The sequence below is a fragment of the Falco cherrug genome, chromosome 1 (genome assembly GCF_023634085.1).
Source record: "Falco cherrug isolate bFalChe1 chromosome 1, bFalChe1.pri, whole genome shotgun sequence".
Taxonomy (NCBI): domain Eukaryota; kingdom Metazoa; phylum Chordata; class Aves; order Falconiformes; family Falconidae; genus Falco; species Falco cherrug.
Window position 1 is genome coordinate 106,166,219 of NC_073697.1, and position 24,080 is coordinate 106,190,298.

At 47.5% G+C, this 24,080-nt stretch overlaps 3 protein-coding genes and 1 long non-coding RNA gene across 6 annotated transcripts; 1 reads left to right on the top strand and 3 right to left on the bottom strand.

The window, feature by feature from the left end:
- ALKBH4 (alkB homolog 4, lysine demethylase) lies at window positions 1-4,676 on the bottom strand. Its single transcript, XM_055715078.1, has 3 exons — window positions 4,544-4,676; window positions 3,465-3,662; window positions 1-2,967 (listed from the first exon to the last, which is right to left on the bottom strand). The coding sequence occupies exons 1-3, from the start codon at window positions 4,643-4,645 to the stop codon at window positions 2,326-2,328; spliced, it is 942 nt and encodes a 313-aa protein (XP_055571053.1). The 5' UTR covers window positions 4,646-4,676; the 3' UTR covers window positions 1-2,325.
- LRWD1 (leucine rich repeats and WD repeat domain containing 1) lies at window positions 4,577-21,432 on the top strand. 2 transcript variants are annotated; one of them, XM_055715052.1, is made up of 16 exons: window positions 4,577-4,716; window positions 6,801-6,947; window positions 9,062-9,296; window positions 10,299-10,418; window positions 11,914-12,066; window positions 12,794-12,934; window positions 13,503-13,844; window positions 14,468-14,594; window positions 14,842-14,951; window positions 15,422-15,629; window positions 17,219-17,291; window positions 17,382-17,522; window positions 18,226-18,323; window positions 18,929-19,090; window positions 20,070-20,194; window positions 21,063-21,432. In XM_055715052.1, the coding sequence occupies exons 2-16, from the start codon at window positions 6,868-6,870 to the stop codon at window positions 21,201-21,203; spliced, it is 2,256 nt and encodes a 751-aa protein (XP_055571027.1). In that variant the 5' UTR covers window positions 4,577-4,716; window positions 6,801-6,867; the 3' UTR covers window positions 21,204-21,432. The 2 variants fall into 2 exon arrangements, with proteins under 2 accessions (XP_055571027.1, XP_055571018.1); XM_055715043.1 differs by lacking the exon at window positions 4,577-4,716 and adding an exon at window positions 5,105-5,256.
- On the bottom strand, window positions 12,084-21,134 carry LOC114016006 (uncharacterized). Of its 2 annotated transcripts, none has more exons than XR_008733046.1 (4): window positions 21,042-21,134; window positions 20,604-20,905; window positions 19,069-19,206; window positions 12,084-12,259 (listed from the first exon to the last, which is right to left on the bottom strand). It is a non-coding gene; the product is annotated as an uncharacterized LOC114016006 (long non-coding RNA). The 2 variants fall into 2 exon arrangements; XR_008733045.1 differs by lacking the exon at window positions 12,084-12,259 and adding an exon at window positions 18,330-18,765.
- LOC129736442 (DNA-directed RNA polymerase II subunit RPB11-a) lies at window positions 21,337-23,970 on the bottom strand. The gene is made up of 4 exons (XM_055715155.1): window positions 23,849-23,970; window positions 23,536-23,625; window positions 22,526-22,700; window positions 21,337-21,861 (listed from the first exon to the last, which is right to left on the bottom strand). The coding sequence occupies exons 1-4, from the start codon at window positions 23,899-23,901 to the stop codon at window positions 21,826-21,828; spliced, it is 354 nt and encodes a 117-aa protein (XP_055571130.1). The 5' UTR covers window positions 23,902-23,970; the 3' UTR covers window positions 21,337-21,825.
- Between the last annotated feature and the right edge of the window lie 110 nt (window positions 23,971-24,080).

Here is a 24,080-nt window from a genome sequence, read left to right on the forward strand (position 1 = left end):
TCAGTTTTTGGCTCGGTGTTTAATTATTTGCATTTTTTCAAATTTAAGGTATCAGCTAGGAAGAGCTGGAATTTTCTGGCAAGAATGGCAGCTTCCTGTATAGCTCAATCGAGGCAGAAAAATCCAACCAACAAATGCAGAGCACAAAATGGTCGAATATTAATGTATCTTGTTATTGTAGCACTCTGATTCATCAGAAGCCGATCTGCTTTCACTGTGGAGAGAATGGAACAGCAGGTATGCACACAGAGAGTATTTAACAGGCTGAGAGCACAATATAAATCTAAAAGGCAGCATTGGTAATGAGGGCCAAACATTAATGGCAATACTTGATTGCTGCAGAGGCTTGGTACTGAAAGGGTGAGGATATGGGCTCAACGCTTGCTTTATCTATGAGTGTCTGCCCTGGGTTTCCTCCTGTAGCGTGGCTTTGTGCTGAGCTCCAGCAGGCTGCCAGCCATGTCCTCCTGCTTGGCCAAAGGTCCTTTGCTTCCTCTGCTCCAACAGCAGCTCCAGGTGCTGGCCTGGGGATATAGTGCTCTCTACAGCTGCTGAGCCCTGTGGATGCCAGCGGCAGGATGCTGATCACACCAGCCTGCTGGAAAAAGGTTAGGAACCACTGTTTGGAGAGCACAAGTCCCTGCTTTAGGGAGTGAGCTGGAGAAGTTGCAGCCTGCGAGAAATTTCCTGGGGTAAAATTTCACTGTAGGCAAGCGTGGCACACCTGTTGCATGTTGGCTGGCTGCGTTTGGAGTGGTGGGTTTCTGTCGGGCTACGCCGTGACTGCTGAAACTGCTGCTGGAGCACATAGGTGATGCCTGCCAGCTGGTCTGAGTGGAGGTTTGGGGTTTAGGACTGCCCGTGAGAGCCCTGCTCTGAATCTCTGTTGGAACTATCGCTTAGCCAGTGTCCACAAGTGTTTAAATACTGGGCTAAACTGAAACTCGTTTCAAATTCATTGCAGCTGCGAAGGACTGTAGTTTTATCTGCTAGCTTAAACTGATAAAAAAATACCCCGATTCACCCAACTGATTTTTAGTAATCGTTTTGTTGGCTGGAAAGCTTCAGTGCCTGAAGTGGAGGGCAGCGTCGGCAGCACAAGTGCATTACTATCCAGTAAAACCTGTGCACTGTGCCAAGGAAGTACTTCAAGGGCAGAACACAGCCGTGCAGGGACGCTGAGATCCCATGTACAAATATGTCCCCTTTCCTTACCAACTAAACCCAGGCAGCACTGTAAAGTGTCGGTTTACTGCTGTAGGTATGACTGTGCTGAATGGTTTTGATGACACAGCTGTGTTTATTAAAGGATCACACTTCTTCCACGGCACAACTTCATTTTCAAGAGCACAGAAGTTTTGTTCAGAGCAGACAGATGGCCTCAGATCAGCTTCTGCTGCAAACGACTACTTGAATCTTAGGTACGAAGCATGATTCAAACCTGACTGCTGGAGGTGCCAAGAAAAAAAATTATAGCCGCCAATGTTGCAGTCTGTTGCCCAGCTTATTCCCAAAATCAGACTCTTGCTACTGAGAACTGACAGCGGGATTCAGAGATGACAAACGATCAGAAAATAATACAGTCTGTGCAAGTCTTTGGTCTGAACTCTGTCCAAGCTGTCTCTGCAGAACAGTCGGCATCGGCCCTCTGCAAATGCTGCTTTTGTGTAACCTGTATCTTATGGGACCAATGGTATTTATGATTAATCCTCACTGTTAGAGCACGAATCTTCAGCAAAAGATAATTACTTTAATTAGTTCTCAGTGTGTTGTACTATCTGTGGAGAGATGCTTGCTTACCCTCCTCCCCTGGAGAGCTGATCTCTAAAGGACCTATCTGAAGCAGGTGAGAAGCCAGTTGTGTCCCTACAGCACAGTGCAACACTAAAAGCAGTTCGGCAGAATCCAGTATGGGCCAGGAAAGGCCCATAAAAAATCTCCTGCAGGGCTTGGGCTGAATCTGTGCCAAGGGCTTTTTGATACTCGGTTTAATGATTCCAAGTTTCTTTCTTGGTTTAATGTAAGTGTTTAAGAACGAGCTATTTGCTTTTTGCATTTTGTTACAATACGGCTAATGAATACAACGGCTCATTTCTGACTTTCACCTAAAAGCTCCCATTGCCCAGGCGGTCTTTGGAGAAACCAGCAGCCCACCCCTTCCTTGCACTCTCTTATTTCTGTTTGTCAAATCTGCATTTGATTGAGCTTATCTCTATACACACCTGGTTTCTCACACACACTTCAGAAATAAACAGAGTTCTACAAATCTTGTACCTTATTTTTCAAATTTTCTAACAAAATGCAGTTCTGGCTTCCTCTTGCTGATCACACTGGTCTTCCTTGAAATGAAAGAGCTATTTCTAGCAGTTCTTTACCCAGTTCCTCATGCCTTCCTCCAGTGCTGAACTCTGCAGACAGCTCCCTGAATGTGACACAGATTCGGCGATGCTCTATATGCTTGCGGTGAATTGCGTGTTTCCACTTGTACCGTGCGTCACCGTACAGCACCACCAGAGACCTTTGGGGTAAGTGAATGGCAACAGTCACCTCTTTACTTGGAACAAGCCTTGGGGATAAAATGCAATCGATTCCCTCTTCGCCTGAATTTTTGCATGCTGATGTCCGTGTAAAAGATCCAGAGGGACTTAATTCCCCATTTTCTTTACTAAAAGTGGGAAATAATTGGATATCGTCCTCTGAATCACAAGACATGGATAGCACGGTTTTTGAGAGCAAGTTTAAGCTAACCAGACGCTCTCCCCAAAGCCACCAGTCATCAAAATGTGGGTCGATGGCAGAACCTCTTTCTGGCATGTAGTCCAGATTACATTGCTCAACAGGTAAGAAACCACCTAGTACAGAGCAGGCTTTCATTTGTGCCACAATCTTTTCACTAAAACTTGGCAAACCGGTAAAGCTGCCAGCTTTCAGCCTCTGTTTCTTGAAGTTCACTTTGGGTCCATAGTCCTGTTGGAAAAGAAGAGGGGGAAAAAGCTAATGTTAAGGAAAAACCCCAGAGAGGGCTTTTTGGAGAGGCTGTGATCCCTACCAGGGCTCACGGTCAAGCCATGAGAGTTCTGTTCTCATCTCTTCTGGTGACCTGGTCAGCAGGTTGCAAAAGGACCCAGTGAAGCTACATTAATCACTATGCAATTAGATTTCTCACCTGTAAAGTTAATCACTATGCAATCAGATTTCTCACTTGTAAAGTAAAAATAAGCCAAAACTGCCACGTGGAGATTGTGTGAAGTTTAATGCCTGAACATGCACCATCAAATACTGTTTGTTGCAACTATCATGTATTTTTGCAAGAAGTTGACTTTAATTACAAGGAATTCTTGCAATTTATTTCAGGAAAACTTTTGAAGGAAAATAAAGCTTAATAAAGCATCTAAATATTTTGGGGTTTAAGTGAAAACAGCTTTCCTTTTCCAGAGGGATCTAAGATCAAATGTACTTCTAACCTGTTTCTTTCGTCCAGACTGTGATGGTTTCCAGTCATCTTGATCCATCAGTCCAACTATCTCAGATTCTTCATTTTCGCTAATGAACTCCTCCATCAGAAACACCCCTGGAAATGGAAATGCCCAGCCAGCAAATTCTGAGCACTCATTTCCTTTAGCTAGGCCTGTTGCTGGACAGTAAGTGAAATTATCTTCTCCCTGTGGAAACAACAATGGAGAAGAAAAAAGCACTGGGTAGAAACTTACCACAATGAGGTATTTCCATGATTTACTCCTGCAACCTTGGAGTTACAGATGGAAACTGTCTGTGCAGGATTCTTGTAGACATGAGAAATTTTTCAGCTGCTTTTGGGGAACAACTCTTCCCCGCTTTTTTTTTTTTTTTTTTTTTTTCCCAGCTGCAGCATTACAGTGCTGCTTGCTTGAAGCCGCTTTTCTTTCCTAGTGATGTCTTTATCCTGAAAAGCCAGGGGAAGAACAGATGAGCCCTGGTACCCAGTGTGTAAGGAGATCAGTGTTGGTATTTCTCAGACCAGCTGTAGAGATATGGTTTGTCATATTAATAAATGTTGAATGAGGAGAGTTGATTAAAAATCACCCGGGCCAGAGGCCTCGGCTGTGGCAAACCGGGCTGTGGCAAACCGGCCTCCTCCTAAAGTACGAACCCCAGGTGGGGTCTGCAGGCGGGGGGGGGGGGCGGGTCTGCAGCGCTGTGCTTGGCGACTACAGGGGCTCACCCCACAGATACCCCCGGGGGGGCCGCCGGAGGCCTGTGCTTTGTCCCCAGCCTGCACCCCCCTGGGGCCCAGCACCCCGGGGCCCTGCCGCCACGGGGGAGCCCGGCCGGGCCCGCCCTGAGGGGAACGCGGCCCGTGTGTCGCCCCCACCCCGGGCCCTGCCCTGCGGGGAACGCGGCCCAAGTGTGACATCCCCGCCCCGGCTCGGCCCTCGCCCCCCGGGCCCGCCCTGAAGGGGGAACATGGCCACCCCCGGGCCCGCCCCGAGGGGCACACGGCCCCCGCTCCCGCCGCCGGCCCCGCCTCGCCGCCGGTCCCGCCCCGCAGCCCCCTCCCCGGTACCTGCGGGGGCGGAGCGGCCTGCGCGGGCCCCTCGCAAAGCAGGCAGGAGCGGATCCCCTTGCAGCCGCAGCCCGGCCCTCCGCCGCCGCCTGCCGCCTCCATCCCTGCAGGCTGCGCCGAGGATACGGTGCCCCCGCTCCGCTCTCCCCTCCCGCGGCCCGGCCCGCTGCCAGGTGAGGGGAGCGGGGAGGGGCCGGGGCCGAGGCGGGGCGGGCGGGCTCGGTACAGGCCGGGCGGTGGGTGAGCGGTGGCCACCGGGGGGGGGCGCGGACTCGCTCTCCCAGCAGCCCCCGCGGCGCCGAACAGCAGTGCGGGGCCCGGCCGCGCCGCGGGGGCTGCTGGGAGTTGCAGTCCCGCCACCCAACGTGTGCGCACCCAGACACCCCCACCCCCCCGCGGGGGCACCTCAGGCCGCGGGCCGCAGCCGGCCCTCACCGCGGGCTCGGGGCGGCGTGAGGCGGCGTGAGGCGGCGGCCGCGGCCCTCAACCGCACCTCGGCGCCAAGCTAGGGCCGCTCTCCTTGCCCGCGGGCGGCGCCGCGGCCTGCGCCCGGCAGCCGGTACCCCGCGGCCCGGGCACGGTCCCCTGCGGCTGCCGCGGCCTAAGGGGCCGCCTCGCACTGCCGGAGCCACCCCTGGCCGGGCAGGCACCGCTGCTGCTGGCATCTGCCAGTCACGCCAGGCCCTCCACGGCGTGGCTGAAGCACTGGCCTGGTAGTTATAACTAAATTCATTTTAATTTCTTCATTTCAGGCGGCCGTCAGCCCTGAACCGACACCCCACCGTAGGGGGGCCTAGGGGCGCTTCCCTGGGGCGGGCGGGGGTCGGTGGCAGCTTCTGGTGGCGGCTCCTGGTTGGGCAGGTTACAGGGCTTGCCAGGGCCTGGGCAGGTTGTGGGGCTCACCGGGCTCCGGTTCTGGGGCTCACCGAGCTGGGGGTGGGTTGCGGGGCTCTCCAGGCCCCGGGTAACTGAACGTGCCTTTTGCAGTGTTGCCCGTGTTTTGTTGCTGGGGCTGTGATACGTTGCAGCCTTTCCTACAACATCCATAGTGTCACAGGTGACGCGGCTGTGTCTGAGGCGTCAGTGTGGCCAAAAAGAGGGTGAGGGGAACACCCCCAGTCAGAGGTGTCAAATCTTTCTTACAGCTACCCGAGCTTTGGGAGGGTTATTAGGCTCAGCAGGTAAGGGCCTGATCCAGTGGGTTGGTTTTTAGTGACAGCTCTGGCACTGGAAGGATCGAGCGCTGCACAGCTGCTGTTCAAACTGGTTTTCAGGCTCAGTGCTCTTCATGTCGGTATAGAATATTCCGTACAGGAAGGATTGTTCTTACTTACAGTTGTTAACAAAGCAGTGCACCGTTGCTCATCAAACCCAATGGTCCAGGTGCTGTAGGCATGTTACGGTGCTGAAGTCAAGCCTAAGGACAGCTTAGTGCCTCGCGTGTTCCTCACGATTACTGGAGTGGCATTCAGGCAACAGTGAGGCTAATGCAAAAAGACAGTGGCGAGCCTGGCCTTGAAGCACTTTTTTATTTCCCACTTGGAATCTGTGTCAGGAAGAGTGGTAAGCCACAAACCAGTAATTTTGTGAAGTTGCTTTGGCCCTATCGGTGTTGTTATTCTGAATACCGGTGTATCCATGTGTGTATGCGCACTATCCTATCCACTGGGATGCATGAAAACAGCTGTTAACTACCAAAAATATAGAGAATACTGCTGATTTTTTTCCTTGAAGAGGAAATGATGTTATTGATTGGCAAATACTTAATTTCTGGTAATTTAGTTTTTCAAAAATTTAGGGAATTTAGAAGTCATCAGCCAAGAGTCTGTCCATCTTTTCAGGCCAGTGAGCCTTCCTTGGGAGGAGCACATTCACAACAGATGTATTTATTATTGTTTGTTCAAAAGCGTGTTGGAGTTTTTGAAGGAGAGCCCTGTTGCTCAGGAGGGGTACAAACAGGTAACAGTGAGATTGTCCTAGTCCCGAGTGCCATCACCCCACGGACAGCTTTCATCAACAGGGTCTGTTGCTTTAATAGCCAAGGGAGGTGTCGCTGTTGCTTTGGAGATGGGTTGGGTCAGTGTGTTGGGAGCATGTGCCCAGCGTAATAACAATCCCTGGTATTTTCATTTCAACTGTGTAAAAAAAGGCGACTTCAAACACAGCAGCAAAATCGGCATCTAACATCATAACGTTATTTCCCCCCCTTTTGGAATCAGTTGAAAAGTCTTCCTCTTACTCCTGTTTTTTTTACCAGGAAGGTTACGAGAAAAGATCCTACAGTGGACTGATTAGTGATTCCAGCAGAGGGGTGGAGATTAAAAATGTCAAAAATTACTACAGAACTTCTTTTGGAAAGAGCGGTTCCAAGATCTACGAGGCTTCGAAAGATTGAGACGCTGAAGTAAGTGCAGACAGGCCCGTGGAAAATTCCAGCTGAATTCAGCCTGGGCAATCTTTTTTTTGTCTTTCTTCCCCAAAGCATTTTCAGTGAAAAAAGATAGTTACAGTTACAAAGCACAGAACGGGAGGTGGCATTCTTGATGCGCGGTCAGTGAGCACTAGTGGAACTGCATTCACTACATAGGTTATCAGCAGTTACCACCTCTTTTCACCATTTATATTGTATATATGCAGCCACCTTCTTTCTCTAAAACTGCTTAAGGCTAGATCTTGATTTCCTAACCCTAAGATATACTCTCTACCCCCCCACAACACTTCTGTCTTTGCTAGAAATTGCTTAATATGAATAAGAGAATCCCTTCTGTCCTGGATTTTAGAGGGTTTTAAAAATGGTTTTGGCATTTTTTCCGCTCCCTCTGTCACTTTGCATCTCCTCTAAATCCAATTAGGTTAGTACCTCAAATGTTGTGGAGAGGGAGGAGAAACTCTGACACACTTAGAAACCACTAAAAACAGTTCTGTTGCTCAGATCCTTAACAGAGGTCATTGAAAATACATGTCTTTCCAAATGTTTAATACAGTGGAATTTCCAGAGCTAGTCAATCCAAGTGACTCAGCTGGGCAATTCCTGGCTGGTGCCTTTGTTGTTTTTGTTACTGATATAAAAGGTTTGGGTTACATATGTACTCTTTAAAGTTACTTATTTTAGTTTGTCTTGTGCTAAAATAATTGTTTTTAGAGAAAAATTCAAAAGTTTATCCGAAGAGTATAGGCTGCAGTGAAGCAATGAATTTCTAGAGCATAGCTTCTTCCGTGCAACTTCATACCATGATTTTGAAGGGTTATATTTCAGAAAGTCCATTTGGGGAACACTCTGTTGTGTTTCTCCCCAAAATGACACAGGAGTCACACTCAGCCTTGCAACCAGCTGAATTCTGTTCAGCCTTTCTTAGGTGCTTGGACTGGCTGGTAAGGCTTCTGAGATGGCAAGGGAAGAAGTGGTCTTGCTTCCTAGTTTTATTCACCTCATTTATTCATGCTTCATTTATATTTAGAAGGCCTTTTTTTACTGATGATTAGAGATGGAGGTTGTGTGTGTTTGTTAAAGGAACTCAGGCTTGTGTCCTCAAGAGATGTTGGCTGTCAGGACTAGAAGCTCCCTTTGGAGCTCAACTAAACAATCTGATCAAATCTAAATGACCCTTCTTATAATATGCAGGTTTAATTTTCTTACAGAGAAGGGGTATTTTTTCCCCCCTCACAAATATTTACCACTTCTTCTTTCAGGACAAAATGCCTCTGTTTTGATGGCAGCCTTGGGATTGTTAGGTGGATTTGCGTATTTGCCATTGGAAGTTTTTGCAGCGAAATTCACTGTAAAAGAAATGGAAAAAATTACTTTTTTAATGAAGGTAGTTCTCTGAAAACAGCCAAATGATTTGGGGACCTACTCTGCACTTGACCTGAGCTTAAAACTTTTCTTCTCTGTGTAAGAAGTTGAGTCAGATCAGTAAACTGGTATAATTTACCACACATTGTTGTGTGAGTGCAAGTGCCAGTGTGAAGTGAGGAGGAGGGCAGGACTAGCCTTTTGGAATCGCCGTAGTCTTACATTACTCACACCAGTTTTGAGATGGTGCTTTCTAAAAAATGAGTGAAATAATGAATCTAGTGAATTCTGTGGACAGGGTAGATTTATGGTGGTGTGTCTTGTATTGCCACAGCTTTTTCTGTTGAATTTACATTGCAAAGAAATAACAAAATTATTAGAGGTGTAGTAATTTTTCTATGAACAAGAACTTTTCTGGTGATTTGTGACTCGCAGCCAGCTCTGTTACCCTTAGGAAGTTTATCTGGATTGCAGGTTAATTGTACTGCAAATACTTTGGTAGACTTGAGTCTCTGGTGGTGTCTGTTAGCTCAGACAGAGCATCTTTTCCACGTTTGTGTGCTTGCAATCCAGGATGCTGTGGGCAAGAAAAAGGTTTAGTCAGATTTACCCAGTGAATTGTGCCAGACTGAGGGATGCCACCAGGTGGGACCTTGTATCCTGGCAAAGTCAGCACTTGTTTTTCCAAAGAACCGCAGATTGTTCATGTTCTCTTTTGTTTTCAGCCTGTCCAAGCTGCAGTTAAAGACTGGAGACTTAGACCCACGTTTGTTTTCCCGTCTGAGGCATCTGCAGAAACTAGATCTCTCTGATAATTTACTGGACAAATTTCCCAACAGTCTAACCCTGCCTGATCTACGTGTCCTAAACTGCAACAACAACAAACTGGAAGATGTAACTGCTCTGAAACAGTTCCCTCTGCTCGAGGAGCTAACCTATGAGAACAATGTGTACTTGACAGTGAGTTACCTCCTATCCTTACACATTAAATAGAGGGGGGAAACAAAGAGGGGTTTATGCCTAGTTCTTATATACTGTTCTTAGCAAGTGTTAGGGCATCTGAGAAAGCAGTCAGTCTTTTTGCACCCCTGCACCAGTTTGCCACTGTTTTCCAATCTGCAGAAGTGGTGACTTGCCCAAAACTACTCAGATATTAAAATCTGGGTATCCTGAACTCCTGATTCTCCAGACCAGAGTTCCATCTTAGGCGCTTTATCAGGCAGGATATCTTATGCTCATGCTTGTGTAAAATGTAGTAATGACTGTGAAGAAATGTCCTTCTTATACGTTAGTTTTAGTGCCCCTTGTACTCCGGAAGAACAAACTTGGCCCTCTGATGAGGGGTTAAACTTGGTGATTAGTCTAGTTTAGGTTTTTTGACTTCCTCGAAGAGGCTCTGCTGACTATACAGTTTAAGTATCCAAAACTGTAATTCTGTTTCTGGCGTAAACTGGCATCAGCCACCATCCCTGTCCCCAGATGCTTATTTGATGTTGCATGCTGGCAGAAGTTATATGTGTGGCTGTATGGTAAAACGGACTGGGGAACTGGTCTGACCTAAAACGCACCTGACCCAAAGACACCCTGCTGGTGTTCGTTTACTTTAGGCAGGGCAGGGCTTCCTCTGCTAGATGCTCAGAGTTGAAGGATGTGAACAGAATACCCTGCATTGCACTCGGACAGGAGCAGACGAGCCTGTTTACACCGCCACCACCTTGTGTAGGATGTTAGTACTGCATAAGTCTAGGCAGGTCTTTTGTCTGCAGTTGGAAATCCCAGCTAACACGAGAACTTTAATTTATGACAAAAAGGTGATATTCAAGTCGGAAGTGCTGAGAAGATTTTATGAAATGGCTTTTCCTTACTAAATATGTTCTTCTCGTCCTTAGCTGTATTTTAATAAAGGACTAAAGCTAAAAACTATGTGTACAATTTTTTAACTCTGATGTCTTCTCTTTCTAGCTCAACGATGACTATAAAGTTATGTTTCTTTTGCAAAATCTTCGGCTACTCAATGGCAAGGATATAACCAAACTGGCTAATCACGTGAGGCGTGTCAATAGTCGTAAGCTCACCAGCAAGGTAGGATGTGTGATATTTTCTTAATCTCTAAACACCTGAGAAGTAACCAAATGCAGTTTAATGACAGAGTTGCAAACACCTAGTGGTTAACAGTAATTCTGGTATGATCTGAGTGCAGCCCGCCGTACGGGCCACCTAGTAAATGTCTTACTGCTGCTTTCTCTGGCCGCTGCTTGCATTTGCTCTACCTGTTCTGTGTAGCCAACTTCTGCCTTCAGTTTGAAGCACAGATCAGGGTCAACAAGGTCTGTGTGTGATCCGCTAGTTTTTCAGGTCACTCTGATCACCCTTCAAAAATGGGAGAAGCCTGGTGTTGACATAACAGTTGCATACACCTCTCCATCTAATTTATGTTACTGTCCTGACCCCAGGAATGGGAAGCACAGAGGGAAGCTCAGGATAATCTTGCTTTTTCCAGCGTACACCAGGAATAAGGATTTGTTCTTTCTTCCTCAGCTGTGCATGTTTGGAACTGTATTTTTGCTCATTTACATACCCAGTTTAGCTCCTGACAGATTGTCCTCGCCAAGCATGTTGTGATCTTGAGCAAAGTTATTGTTCTATTAAGAAAAAGGGGCTTTTTTTTTTGTGCAGTGCTGTTCTTACCATTTGTATTCTGGTTAGTTGATCTTGTTAATTCCTTCTGTGTAGCAGTGGTGGACAGATCAAATGCTGAAGACTGGGGTGGCTTATCGTGCTAAGTATTATCTGCGTAATACCTTGTACCTCAAAGGATCTTGGTGAGCACTGCTCAGCCTCTTATCCTGCAAGCAACTGAGCATGGTGGGCTGTTTAATGAGACCCCCAAATGCCCCCCCATGCTGTTCATTTTGCGCCGTTACCTGTGCCCCAGATACCTTCTCCTGATGGTGTTGCTTTGTTCCTGGCTGCCCAGTTCTTACTGCTGTGTCTAAATGTAAAATGTCAGTTGGGTCCAAATGCTTATGGGTGCGTTATTATTATGCACCAGAAACTCTCAGCTCAGAAACTGCTGATAGGTGAGCAGCTGCATGATTGTGCCCCATAGTTCAGAAGCCTTTTGGAGTCAAGGTGTCTTTCTAAATAGGGATGACATGTGCACCAGTCCTGCTCACGAACACACTTGGAACTACAAGAAAACTCATAAACATCCCCGTTATCTCGTGCCTCTTATAATAAATTAGTTACCTGGCAGGTACTCCCTGTTAGTAGACAACAGTGTAAGACTCCTTCAGAGCATTTGCTATGGATCCAGAGGCACGAAATCAAGTGTGGCTCTGGGTTTGTGTTGACAGTATCTGCTTAGCCACACTCACTTAAGCTTGGGTTCAGAGGAATTGGGTTTCTTGTTAGCTGAGGTCATGGTTTGAACACTGATAAAATAAATGGAAGCAGTGCCATCATGTAGCTAGCAGAGCCTCAGGGTTGGGAACTTCTTGAATGCTTTCACAAGTATGTGCTTTTCTGCTCTGGTTTTCTGTAGTATTTCATTAATAAACTCAGTCTTTCTGCCTAGGTTACTGCTCACTGGGAAAAATTCTTCCGTGACCAACTTCCTGAGAAACACACAGCTGAGCAAGTGAAGTTCATCAAGAAAAAGTTCCTGAAGTCAGTACAGACCAATGTAGTATACGGACCCAGCTCACTCAGTGAATTCACCCGCTGGCGGGTAGGTTACATTTCACTTAGCCTTTTGTTCTTCAGGCGAGGACTCCGCAGCCTGATTCTGAAGGATTGGATTAAAATGTTCTATGGCTTTGGGTTCAGGGTGTCAGGGCTCTATGGCTTTGGGTTCAGGGTATCAGGGCTTTTGCAGACAAGTGGTATCACTTTCTGGTTTTCTTCACTGTTTTACGGAAGCACTAGGAATAAATGTGCACAAAGTTGCAATGACTGTCATTAAATGTTGTTTTCTAATTCATAAGCAATAATGATACTTGTACTAATTAACAAGACTGCAGTATCCTTAGTACTTAATTATTTGCAAATAACTGTAACAGCAACCTTCAGTCTTGGTGGAAGCTGTATGAAAGGATAAAAGACAATGACAGAACTGTAGTTACTCCCATCCCAGGAAAGATACCATTTAGTTTGTAACATATATTAATTATATGTGCACACATGTGATTGAGGCTTCTGTCTCTCCTTTGTCTTGTCTCATTGCTGTGCTGTAGTTTTTGCAAATGCGTACCCTGGGTGCACGTGACAAAGTGAAGTTCTTTGGTCATGTAATGTCAGTGGAGGACTTGACCCACCAGGCTGTCAGCTGAGGATTCCTCCATCACTTGTGAAATTCACATAGAAAACTCAGCAAAACAGCTCTTGTCATTACACATCAGGGTTTGACTGTTGTTGCTTTTGTCTTTTTTGAACATATCTACGTATTTACTTCTAAGGTGAAAATGATTGCAGAAGAGTTTCTGGCATACACACTGGGTCTGGAGATAAACACAGATACTGAATCAGAGGAAGATATGGATGAGAATGAGGAAGAAAGTACAGAAAAACCCAGGGAAGCTGCAGAGGACATGGGTCAGGTAGGTGATCTCTCCAGCGACATCAACAATGTCCTTTTTATTTCTTACAAATTCAGTAGCACTTGTCAGTTTACATTTTTTACGCTTTGGTAACCATAGGGCAGTCTCAGGCTCCAGCCTGTATTCAACAGCCGAGACTTGTTCTTTTCGGCCAGATTGAAGCTTTCCCAGCCATGTGAAGGCTGAGCTGCTCTCCAAGAGGAGGGAGCTTCCATTCTCATAGGAGACCCAAAAGATTTTCATGAGTATAGTCCTACTGACTCCTTTGAAATGGCTACAGGCTGAACCTCTCGTTCCATGGACCAGATTTGGTTTTCCACATCATCTGTAAATCACAAGTAACTAGGACAAGGGAAGGGAGATGAAAATGAGGCTGGCTGTGTGATTTTTCCTTAGCTTCTGCCTCTAGGTGCTCTGCAGCTCTGGGCTGTCTGATTCTTGGAACCCACTCTGTAACCGTGGGAGGGTACTTGCACTTGAATAATTAATGTCTCTGACTTACAAATGCTCTGCACATCTCGGGGAAGCTAGAAACCTTCTGCAGAAACTGACAACATGTCTTATGTAGGTCACGGTAATGCCCAGCAAGAGGAAAAGAAGCAATTCAAAACAAGGCTCTGGAAACAAGAGGTCCAAGTCCCAGGCAAACACCAAGGAGGAGGCTGTAGTTACTACCAGGAAGTCCAGTCCTGTGCAGGATGACCCAGCGCCTGATCAACCAAGAACATCGAACCAGCCAGCCAGAGAGGCAGCCCCTGAGCAGGGAGCTGAAGGGACACGAAAGAATGAAGAGCCGTTGCCAAAGGGGCAAAGCAACAGAAGATCCAGCCAGCTGACAGGGGAACAGAAAAGCCAGGAGCAGGACAACGGAGTTATTAGCTTGATCCCGGTGAAGAACTCCAAGGGCAAGGTACGTTCATCAGCCCGCTTGAGACTGGCTTTCCGCCTCTTGGTTTAGCGGGAGGAGCTGCATTCAGATTTCGTCAGAGCTCTACACAGCTTGGAGCTCATAATTGGCCAGATACATTGTGAGTTACAGATTTTGGTTTGGGTGTTGTTTTTTTTGTTTTAAATCTCTCAGAGGCGTCGGGGAAGGCCCCCCCCCGGAGACAGTGAATCCCCCGCAGGGGATGGATGGACCAGCGCTCTGAAGTGGTGCACTGAAAGCCTGTTCTTAGAAACGGGACTGGCATATCTTGCTCTCGGGTCAAACTGATGGCTGCGCAGGGAAAGGTGTTTCCCCCTCAGCTCAGACCAGTGGGGGGATCTAAAGGGTTTTTCACATTTCTCTGCAGCAGAAAATAGGGTTCACAGCTGGGGTCTGCTGGGCACATCTTTCTAAAGTTGCCTGCTGGTTTGGCAGTCTTGAGCACTGGTGGTACCTCAGTCTCTCCTGTTCTCTGTAACACAGAAGGGCTGAAAAACACTTCAGTTTCTCCGATTGCTGTGTTCAGTAGAAGGTTCTGTCAAGGCAATCACAGGCAAACCGCTGTCAGGGGAATGAATTTTCTAAATGTGGATGGTTTATTGTAGGAGGATGTCAGTGCAGAGCCATTGCATTTTCTTCAGTGTCACAGTAAAGGCAACAGCCGTGAGGATTTTAAAACGCAGCTGTGGTCCTGTGTCTTCGAGCCATTGCTAGACTGTGGAGCCAGGAAAGGTGAGCTCTTAAAGAGGTTTGCAGGATTCCCAGAACCACCCGGCTCTGGAATCCCAGTGGACTCCGTGCATTAGACCCCTGCTCCTTCAAGCTGTAGTCTCCATTGTCAGGAAGAGACTTGCTTACATACTTCTCCTTTGATTTTGGAAACAGGAGACTGGGAGAGCACCAGGCAGTGATAAGCTGCAGTCTTTGATGCGTTATCCATGAACCTGGGAACTTCTCACCTGTTCTTTTCATCTTTCAGATCCCATTGTGAGCTCCTCCAGAACCGTGGCAACATGTGGAGGGGAATCTGTCTGTCTGATTGATTGTGAGACGGGGACAGTGCTAAAAAAGTATAAGGTGGCTACAGAGGTAGGTTGCAAGTGGGAGGAGTAAGCATTGAATGGAAATACCATAATCTATACGTGTATACATACGTGTATACATAATATATATTACAAAGAGTTCTGAAAGGGTTTCAGGCATTAGTGTGGACAGGTCTTAAAAGGGTGAAGATAGATAGCAAACATTTCTTGCTTATCCTTTTAGCCTGGTTTGGGTTTAGGTTTTTATTAGTTCAAAAGATTAGTCTGCCTCTCTTCTCGCACAAGCATGCAGACGTGTGTCCAGGCTGCTAAGACTGCTTGACAGCACAGAGGAATAAACACCCTGGTTTGATAGTTTGTGTTCTTCTGAGGGTTGTTTTGGAATTCAATGCTCTGGCTTGAATAGTCGTGTCATTTCAGCTGAATAGCTCTCATGATAGTTGTCTTATCTATGAGCTAACAGCTATCCTGCTGGCTGTTCTCTTTCATGCTGTTCTTGGTTTCTTTCTGTCCTAGGAGTTTTTCAGTGTTGCATGGACAACCCTCACAATGGTAATCAGCGACAGTTGCAAAAAATCTCATAATATCTTGGCGGTTGCTGGGAGGAGAGGGATTGTCAAGCTGATTCATGTGGCGGCTGACTTCTGCTACGGAGAGATAAAGGCTCATAAAAAGCCTATTGCTACTGTCTGCTTCAGCCCAACTCGAGAAACTCACCTTTTCAGTAAGCCTCTGGTTGAGAATCTCTAGCTTTAGTACCTAATGCAGAAAAGGCTAGGGTTCCTTAACAAGGGGAATTGTCACCAGTGCAAGCAGGTGTGGGTAGGGACCGCACACACATACAAAAAGCACGGACAGATGTTGTGGAGAGAGTATTGTTAGTCTCGTGTGGCAGTAATCTACAGAAAGCACAGATGGGTTCAGCCACAGAGCCTGGCCCTTTAGCTGAGGTGCAGCAGCTCCCGTTTCTCTCAGTAGCCCTCAGGATGGCTGTCACGCACACATTAGCCACAAACAAGCCCAGCAGTGGATCCATTCCACAGGGATGAGTAAGAAGAATACTAGCCAAGGCAGCCTGCTGGGGGCCAGGCAGTGAATGGTCAGCTGGCAGGGCTCTCATTGAGCATGGCAACAGCGGCAATGCAGCGTATAATGGCCTGTTGGTTTTCATATTTTCCAACCAGCAAAACCATGTGCTTAATTGCTTTTGCGTAAATGGAAGGGTTGGTGTTTTGGTTTTTTTTGAGTTGTGCACCTCATCAGAAATTTTTATTCATGTTATTCAGGTGTAGAAGAGAGCATTGCCACAGTAGGCCCGCAGGGACGGAGGCTTAGAGGCTGGTAGGCAATGAACCAGCATCACAGCACAAATTGCAGCTGCATTGTCAGGCCTGTAAAGTGAGCTGTTACAGAGCCATTCAGGCCACACCTGCACCCTGCAGCACATTGTTTCTCTTGCCTACAGTTACCCACATCCTGGAGTGGTTAGAGTGGTCCCTGAACCATTAAAAAGTGGAAAATTTTTTTTCAAACACAGGTATCTGTAGTGCATACTTCTCAAGAAGAAGCTCAAGAGTACAGAGATCCAGGTAGAGGGATAAGGTGGTTGATAGCCAAACAGTGGCGTGGACAGCAAGGCTCGTTCTATTGCATAGAAAAATTTTTAGTAATAAAGTGAGAGTCTTTGTATGCCTGTTTGGGGACAGGACACTAACCCATTAACTTTTGAGTCTGAGGGATGCCTCAGATTTCTGATTAGGATCCAGATTTCTCTGAGTAATCTGTTGGGATTGTTTCCGCTAGCAGTATATTAGCTTGGTGACAAAGACAGCCATGAAGTGTCTCACACTTCAGGTCAGTGCCTTAACTTTCCCGGTGGGAGCTGCTGTGGATGTGAACACAGTAAGCTGTGGATATGTGGAATAAAGTGGCATCTGCCTCAGAGTAGAGGTTGGAGCTCCTATTTTAGATTTCACTAGAAGCCACGACCAGAAACATGAGCTCAAAGGGGCACTGATTAACGATGTTGTGAAGCCACAGCTTAGTAATGGACACCAGGAAACAAACTTTGGTTTATCTGCTCCTCTTAGAGCACAGGATAAGAATGCAGATTACTGACCGTGCATGTTTGACATTGTCTGTGAAGTGGTGTTGAGCCAGGAGCCTCAGTGCTTGCTGCTGTCCTTTAATGAGCTCTCTGATGCCACAGGCTTAGAGTGTTAGAGCCTGTGACACAGGTAGAATTGCCAGCTAGCATGACAAGAGGCAGATGAGCAGCTATGTCACTACCTGCTTCTCTTCTGTATCCCACAGCTGCATCCTATGACAAGCGAATTGCACTCTGGGATATTGGGATTCCAGACTGTGACTACAATTTCAAAGCAAGGTAAAGGTTCAAAAAACAGGTGTGGCCAGTCCAGGAACCTTTATCACATCACAGCACCACCTTAACTGTTTTTTTTTCTTTTCTTTTTAGCCAGCTGCTGGTGCTGGAAGCACTCTCTATTCCCTTACGGATTGCCCTTGTCCCCACCTGCCCAGATCAGTACCTGCTGGCTGGCTGTGAAGGCAGCTGCTTTGCCTGGAATATAAAACTGGATAAGGAACAAAAAAGCAGGTGAGAACCAAAAATTGGGGCATGCATTTGCTTTATGTAACAAGAAAAGGCAGCCCTGGCAAAGGCTTTATTTCTAACTGAGGATGTCTGAGCAAGAAAAGCAGCATGTCCTACCACACTTAAAAGAAACTCCCCTTCCCGTAGCAGCAAGAAAAAATACTAGCATAATGTTAACGGAATGTTCAAAGCTAGCAGCCCTGAGCTTGTGTTGATGCTCCCATCTAGCTTTCAAAGCAGGAAAGCTGACATGAGTGTAATCCAACACCCTAAAGCTTAAGGGTGTATTGTTTTGAACTAGTGTAATGGAGTGTAAATTCTTGGATCGAGTTCCAGCCTTGCAGCAAGGCCTACCCTGCTTCTGGAACACGGGGTTACCCTGGAGACTGGCACTTTCTGGGAGCACAGACAAAATTACAAAAAAGAAGTAAGTGAAGTCATGCCCTGCTGACATACACTAACCCGGATGCCTCCAAAACCAGATGAAATAAAACAGCAGTTTCGTAAGCAAATGGGCTTCTGCTATATTAAGAAACCCGGGTGGCTAAAAGTGTCAGTTCAAGTGGGAATTCATCTTGAGGTTGGCAAAAGACTCAGTAGCACGTGAATTTCCTCCCACGTTTTTCCTCCTGGGTTTGTACCCAAGTGCTCTTCCACTGCTGCCCATTCAGGACTTGACTCGTTTCACTCTTTCCCCCTTCTCCAGGCCTTTTGAAGCCGTATTCCAGTTTCCTGATGAGGTTGGAAACATGACAACGTCTCACAGGGTTGACGGTTTGGCTTTTCTGAATGATGATGTTGTTGGTGAGTATAAACACAATGGCCCAATCCAGACCAACAGTCAGGTATCTCAGCATGTGGCAGGCTGAAGCCAGCACGATGAGCAGAGGGACTGAATGAGGTGTGACTACCTCTTCTTTAGATTTTTGGGGGCTACACAGGATGGAGATGTCTCCCAGAATCACTTATCTTTCCCCAAAATGTGGGTTAGAGGTGTAGACCCATGTGTTAGCAGGTCTGGAAATCAGATGGACCCATCCTTGAGAGCACACGTGGCCCAGCAGTGCCAAAGCAAAGGGAGGAGAGCTTCCTGCTCAAGGGCTGGTGGCAGCAGGGTTTTTTGCAGGGCAGTTGCGGGCTCCCACATCTGGGAGAGCGCTTAAAGCAGCGGCTGGATCTTTCTGAATAGCTTAAGCTTGCTCTACAATTCAGGAACTGAAAAATCCCTCTGCAGCCTCCAGTTATCCTGAAATTAAGGTAAAGGAGGTGGAAACAATCACTGCTGATATCAGGCCCCACATCTTAAGAGCCACGTTCTGGGTGGGCCACCTTCACCACACACCAGCCATTGTCTTTGGGTATTTTGCTTCTCAGGCACTGACTCAACCTCTCCCCTCTTTCTTCCCTAGTTTCCAAGAGCTCTAAACCAGGATGCATATACTTATGGAGCTGGAGTCGATCTTTTGACACAAAGGGGAAAGGGAGCCAGCGAACTGTCTCCGCAGTTATTCTAGCTGAGCTCGAGTGGTCCACGACAGACCTGTCCTACCTGATGCTCAGCACCTGCCCAGGTAGGCAGCGCTCTTCCTTGGGGCAAGCAGCGAGGTGGTACCAGTCCCCCCCGTAGCAGAAATGGCCACACAGGTCAAGGTTTAATCTGCAGAGCTGCATGCGCCTCCGCTTCCACCTGCCGGAAGAGCCTGTAGTTAGAGGCAGAGGCCTGGATTTTTCCTCACCAGAGGGAGTCTGGTCTCCCCTCTGCAAGCAGCAAGAGCCCTCGCCTCACTGCACTGCAGCTCCAGCACTGCGCAGCAACAGCCAGCACCAGCTGTATATGAATAATATAATAAATAATTACAGCTATACCATCTGCCAAACAAGGGGGAACAGCTGAGGCTTTACAGCATTATGTGGACCCATTTCATTATCAACACGGTCTTCCTTGGGCAGGTCTTCAGAGCACGCAGAGCTGATGGATGTGGTCCTGTAGCTTTTCTGGAGCCATTTTAATGCTTGGCACGTGTAAAGTGAGGTGTGGGAATGCCACACAAGGGGCAGCTGGCTTTTAAGACTAACAAGGAATAGAGCAGGGGTCCTCAAACTACATCCTGCGGGCTGGATATGGTTCTCCAGGGTCCTCAATCCAGCCCCCAGTATTTAAAGACCCCCACCCCCCACCCCCGCCGGGGGGGCGGGGCGGGGCGGGGAGGGAAACCAAGCAGCCGCAGATGACTTCCTGCCACTTAATTCATGTTTAAAATGTTTGAGGACCCCTGGAATAGACTAATATGAGCTGGTCACTTTCCCAAACCAAAAAGTCTAAGACAGAAGAAATCCCAAAATGTTTATCACTAGTTTTTCTCTATAGCCAATTTATCTTTGAATGAAATTATTTTTTTCAGAGCAATGTATTTGTGCTGCCAAGAGAATTTTGCTGAAATAGGACATCCTCTGTTGGGATCCTACAGCAGTGTCTTGAGCTCTGGCTTTATAGCACAGTGGCCTCTTGGTTCCACACTTGTTTTCCAGCTTCTTCTTTTGGTCTCACAGCAAAAGACTATGTGTTCTGCGGTGACGAGAGAGGGAGTGTATGGATGTACAACCTCTCAAACTACACCACAGCGTGGAGCTCTGCAAAGGGAAAGCACTCAGACAAGAGGATCCCTCCCACACAGGTAGGTCTCATTTACCCTCTGAGGCTGTGGGCCTCCCTTCTGCCCCGCTGCAGCTGACCCGAGTCTGCTGAGCAGATTTTCACCAGAACACACTTAGTGTGTTCTATACCTAACCCTCACAAGCAGTTAAATCGATCTCCAGAGCATGACCAAGGCCATCTTTCAAATCTTGCACAAACACAACTGTGACAGGACTTGGGAGCTGTACAGCAAGTCCGTTTGCTCCTGCATCCTGCAGCTCGGCAACTTCCCTAGCAGAGGGGCCCTCTCTAAAAAAATAGGTGGTTAAACTGCAGAGCCTGACAACACAAAGTGCACAGGCACCATTTCCCTGACGGTGAGCGGCTGTTCCCTAGAACTGCACGCAGGAAAGGGCTTGCTCCTCCTGTAGGCTCACACACCCTTCTACCTGTTACTTCCTTGGCCTCCGGAGAGTTCTTTTCTGGGCAACTGCTGTTCACTTGCATGATGAAGTCTCTGAAAGGACAATCACACACACGCTCAAAGGTTCTCGCTGCAGAGCCTGCTCTTGAGCTACATTATATCTAGGTATGAAGGGGCCCAGTGTTCTGTAAACTTTTGGGAAGTGTATTGCCCAAGCCAACAGTCAGTTCCTCCAGGACCAAGGGGCAGCTGCTTTCACTTTTTCCTCTGATCAAGTCCCTCAGCACTAAACCCTGGTCCTTTAGGAGGAATACCATAAAGGTGCACCTATATGGGGAAAGAGGAAGAGCCTTTTATTCAGACTTCCCAAGGCCATAGGAAAGGAGATTCCTCAGAGCCCCACGTGCCAAACCAGGCCTTGCAGTAAGGAATGCACCTCCCACCACCGCCACTCCTTTCCTACCCAAACTCTGTGTTCTCGTAGATTCTCAAGTGGCCAGAGCTTCAAGTGAACGGGGAGCAGCTGAACGAAGTCCTAATAAACAATGTGGTATCAGATCCTACTTTTACTTACCTTGTTGTTCTAACTAGTGTGAACATAACAGCAATTTGGAAGAAGACATAGTTTCTTGTAACAGTTTCATTCCCGTGCTTTGAAATAGTGCAGTATTAGTGGTTGTTACCCATGTAACCATGAGGTTTTCTAGACCAGCTATCACATGCAAAAGGGGAAAAAAAAGTTTGTTAAACTCACCACATCATTGTAAACATCTGGTTTCTTTTACTGTAAGTTTACACAATGTGTGCATTTATTTTATAGAAATGACACATAATAAAACAAAATACCAGTTCCATTGGCAGTGCCTAGACTTTTTGAAAAGGAAAAGCAGAAAGTTCATCTACTGCTATCACTCAGTACCTTCTTATTCTGGAAGAACACTCACAATAAACTCACCAGCAGCCCAGTACAAATGTTCACCTTAAGGCTCCAATTAGAAAAGTAGAAATCATTTTAATGACTTATCTGTCAAGTCAAACAAGACATACATCCTCTTGGCAAAGTGCCTGTCTGGCATAAAAAAACCACACAAAACCAAACCTCAAAGTATCACTGCTGCTGTCAGAAATTAAACATAAAGTGGGACAAGGGGGAAAATAATTTGCCATGAAGAAAGGTTTAAATGTAGCATTCAACTGAGAGATACGTCACTGCCTCAGAAGTACAGTTTGCTCTAAATGGGGTGATTTTACTCAATTCCTTCTTGTTTGTCTTTAATGGCAACCTGTAAAACACAAACAAAAATACATACACTAGGATGAGAACTGTTCCCGGGCTGGAGGAGGTTAGGTCAACATAACAAGTTTGTGAAACACAGTAAGAGCCACAGTCAGTGGAAATCTACACCATCCAGAAAAATAAATTAAAATCAAAACATATTTACAAAATTGGTGCACTGTTACCTTTTACCAGCACTACACACAGACAGTAGCCTATTCCTAGCCTCCTTGCTTCTGTGTGAATAACCTTTTGGGCAGCTTAGGTCTCCAAAATCAGGGGCTAAATAAATACAATTGCACAGCAGAGCAGAAGCAATGAGAAACAGTCCAAAACCAAACACCTGTCTGAGTTTTGGCAGATGTAAAAAAAAGAAAACCACTTGGAAGAATAGAAAATTATTTTCTACACTAATAAGGCTGTAAGAAAACCAGTGCCAGCCACCTATGGAATCAGAGAGCAGCCACAGAACCCTTGTCGGGCATGCAAATAGCCTGTAAGAGCAGCCAAGCTCCACCATCCTTTGACAAGAGCAGAGTAGCGCCGCGCTGCACGGCTTCGCTGGCTTTACTGACCTAAAATAGCAGCCCTAAGATAAACGAAGGGTGAGGGAGTGTAACTTTAAATTGCAAGAAGCTCAAATACTTTAAAAAACAAAGAAACAAACTTACCCTGAACCTCTCCTCCAGGAGGGAGAGCTCACTGATCAAATCCGTGATGGCATTGGTGAAAGCTTCCTGGGGGCTGTAATCAGGGGTGGTTTGGACGCGGATGATAATTTTGTGTTCCAGTGGGTGCGGGACCTTGTACCCTGCAAATAACACCTGGGGGTCTTTCAGTAACTGCCTGGAATGGAAAAGCAGCAGTGAACAACAACACAGCACAAACACAAATAATTTTTACAATAAAAAAATTATTAAAAAGTCACATTTCTGATCAGCTTTCCCAACGCACTTTCAAACAGGGCAATATAAATGTGTTTGTGGAGGCTGTTCCCTCCCCTTTAAAGGCAGAATTGCTTTGCACAGACCTGACAACACAGAATCATGGAAGGGTTTGGGTTGGAAGGGACCTTAAAGACCACCTAGTGCCACCCCCTGCCACAGGCAGGGACCCCTTCTACCAGCCCAGGCTGCTCCCAGCCCCGTCCAGCCTGGCCTTGGGCACTGCCAGGGATGGGGCACCCACAGCTGCTCTGGGCAGCCTGGGCCAGCGCCTTGCCACCCACACAGTGAAAAATTTGTTCCCAATACATAATTAAATCTCCCCTCTTTCAGCTTAAAGCCATCACCCCTTGTCCTGCCACTACATGTGATCACCATGAAGACCATTAAAGTTTGTCTTTTATGTTAGTAATACCAGCATAGCAACCAAAATTCTTTTAAGAGCCGATTAAGATGAAAACTTCTTTTCTCAGATTTCTATGATACTCGACAGTCTAAACCAATTGTTAATGTACTGCAGCACGACAATTCTGGCTTTTTAGGAGAGAATGTACCTAAAGTTTTCCAAAGTAGCACAGAACCAATGGGTGTGTAATTGCATTTTGATCTGAGATGATGTCCAGGAGGCTGTTCAACAGATGAAAAGTGCCGGTCCCCTCAAAATTTACCCACTGACACAACACACAGAGGCAGACAGACACACACACCCCCCAACGCCCCCCCCGGCCTTCACTCACGACTTGATGATGTTCCCCAGCGTGTGGTCCTCCTTGTTGATGGTGAACAGGCAGGCGTTGGGCACCTTCGTGTCCTTGTTGATGGTGATCCTGGGGGGCCACAGACGGGCCAGTAACGCGGGGAGCGCCACCGGGTGCGCCCCCCCCTCCCGGTAACGGCTGGTGCCCGGGACGGGCAGGCCCCGCCGCCACCCCCGAGGGCCGCCCCCCGCCCCCGGGTGCGCCTCCCTCCTTCCCGGTAACGGCTGGGGCCCGGCCCGGCCCAGGCCGCCCCCTGCGCCCCCTCCCCGAGGCCGCCCCCCCAGCCGCTCACTTCTTCTCGCCCTCGAAGAGCAAGAAGGACTCGAAGGCCGGAGGCGCGTTCATCCCGCCGCCGCTCGCCCCGCCGTTGCCACGGCGCCCGCGACGTCACTTCCGCCCTACGGCACTTCCGCTTTACGTCACTTCCGCCCTCTACCGGCGGCCGCGGCGGCCGCAGCGCCACCAGGCGGCCGGGAGGGCCCCGCCCCAGGCTCGCCCGGTGACGTCACCGTGGGTGACAGCAG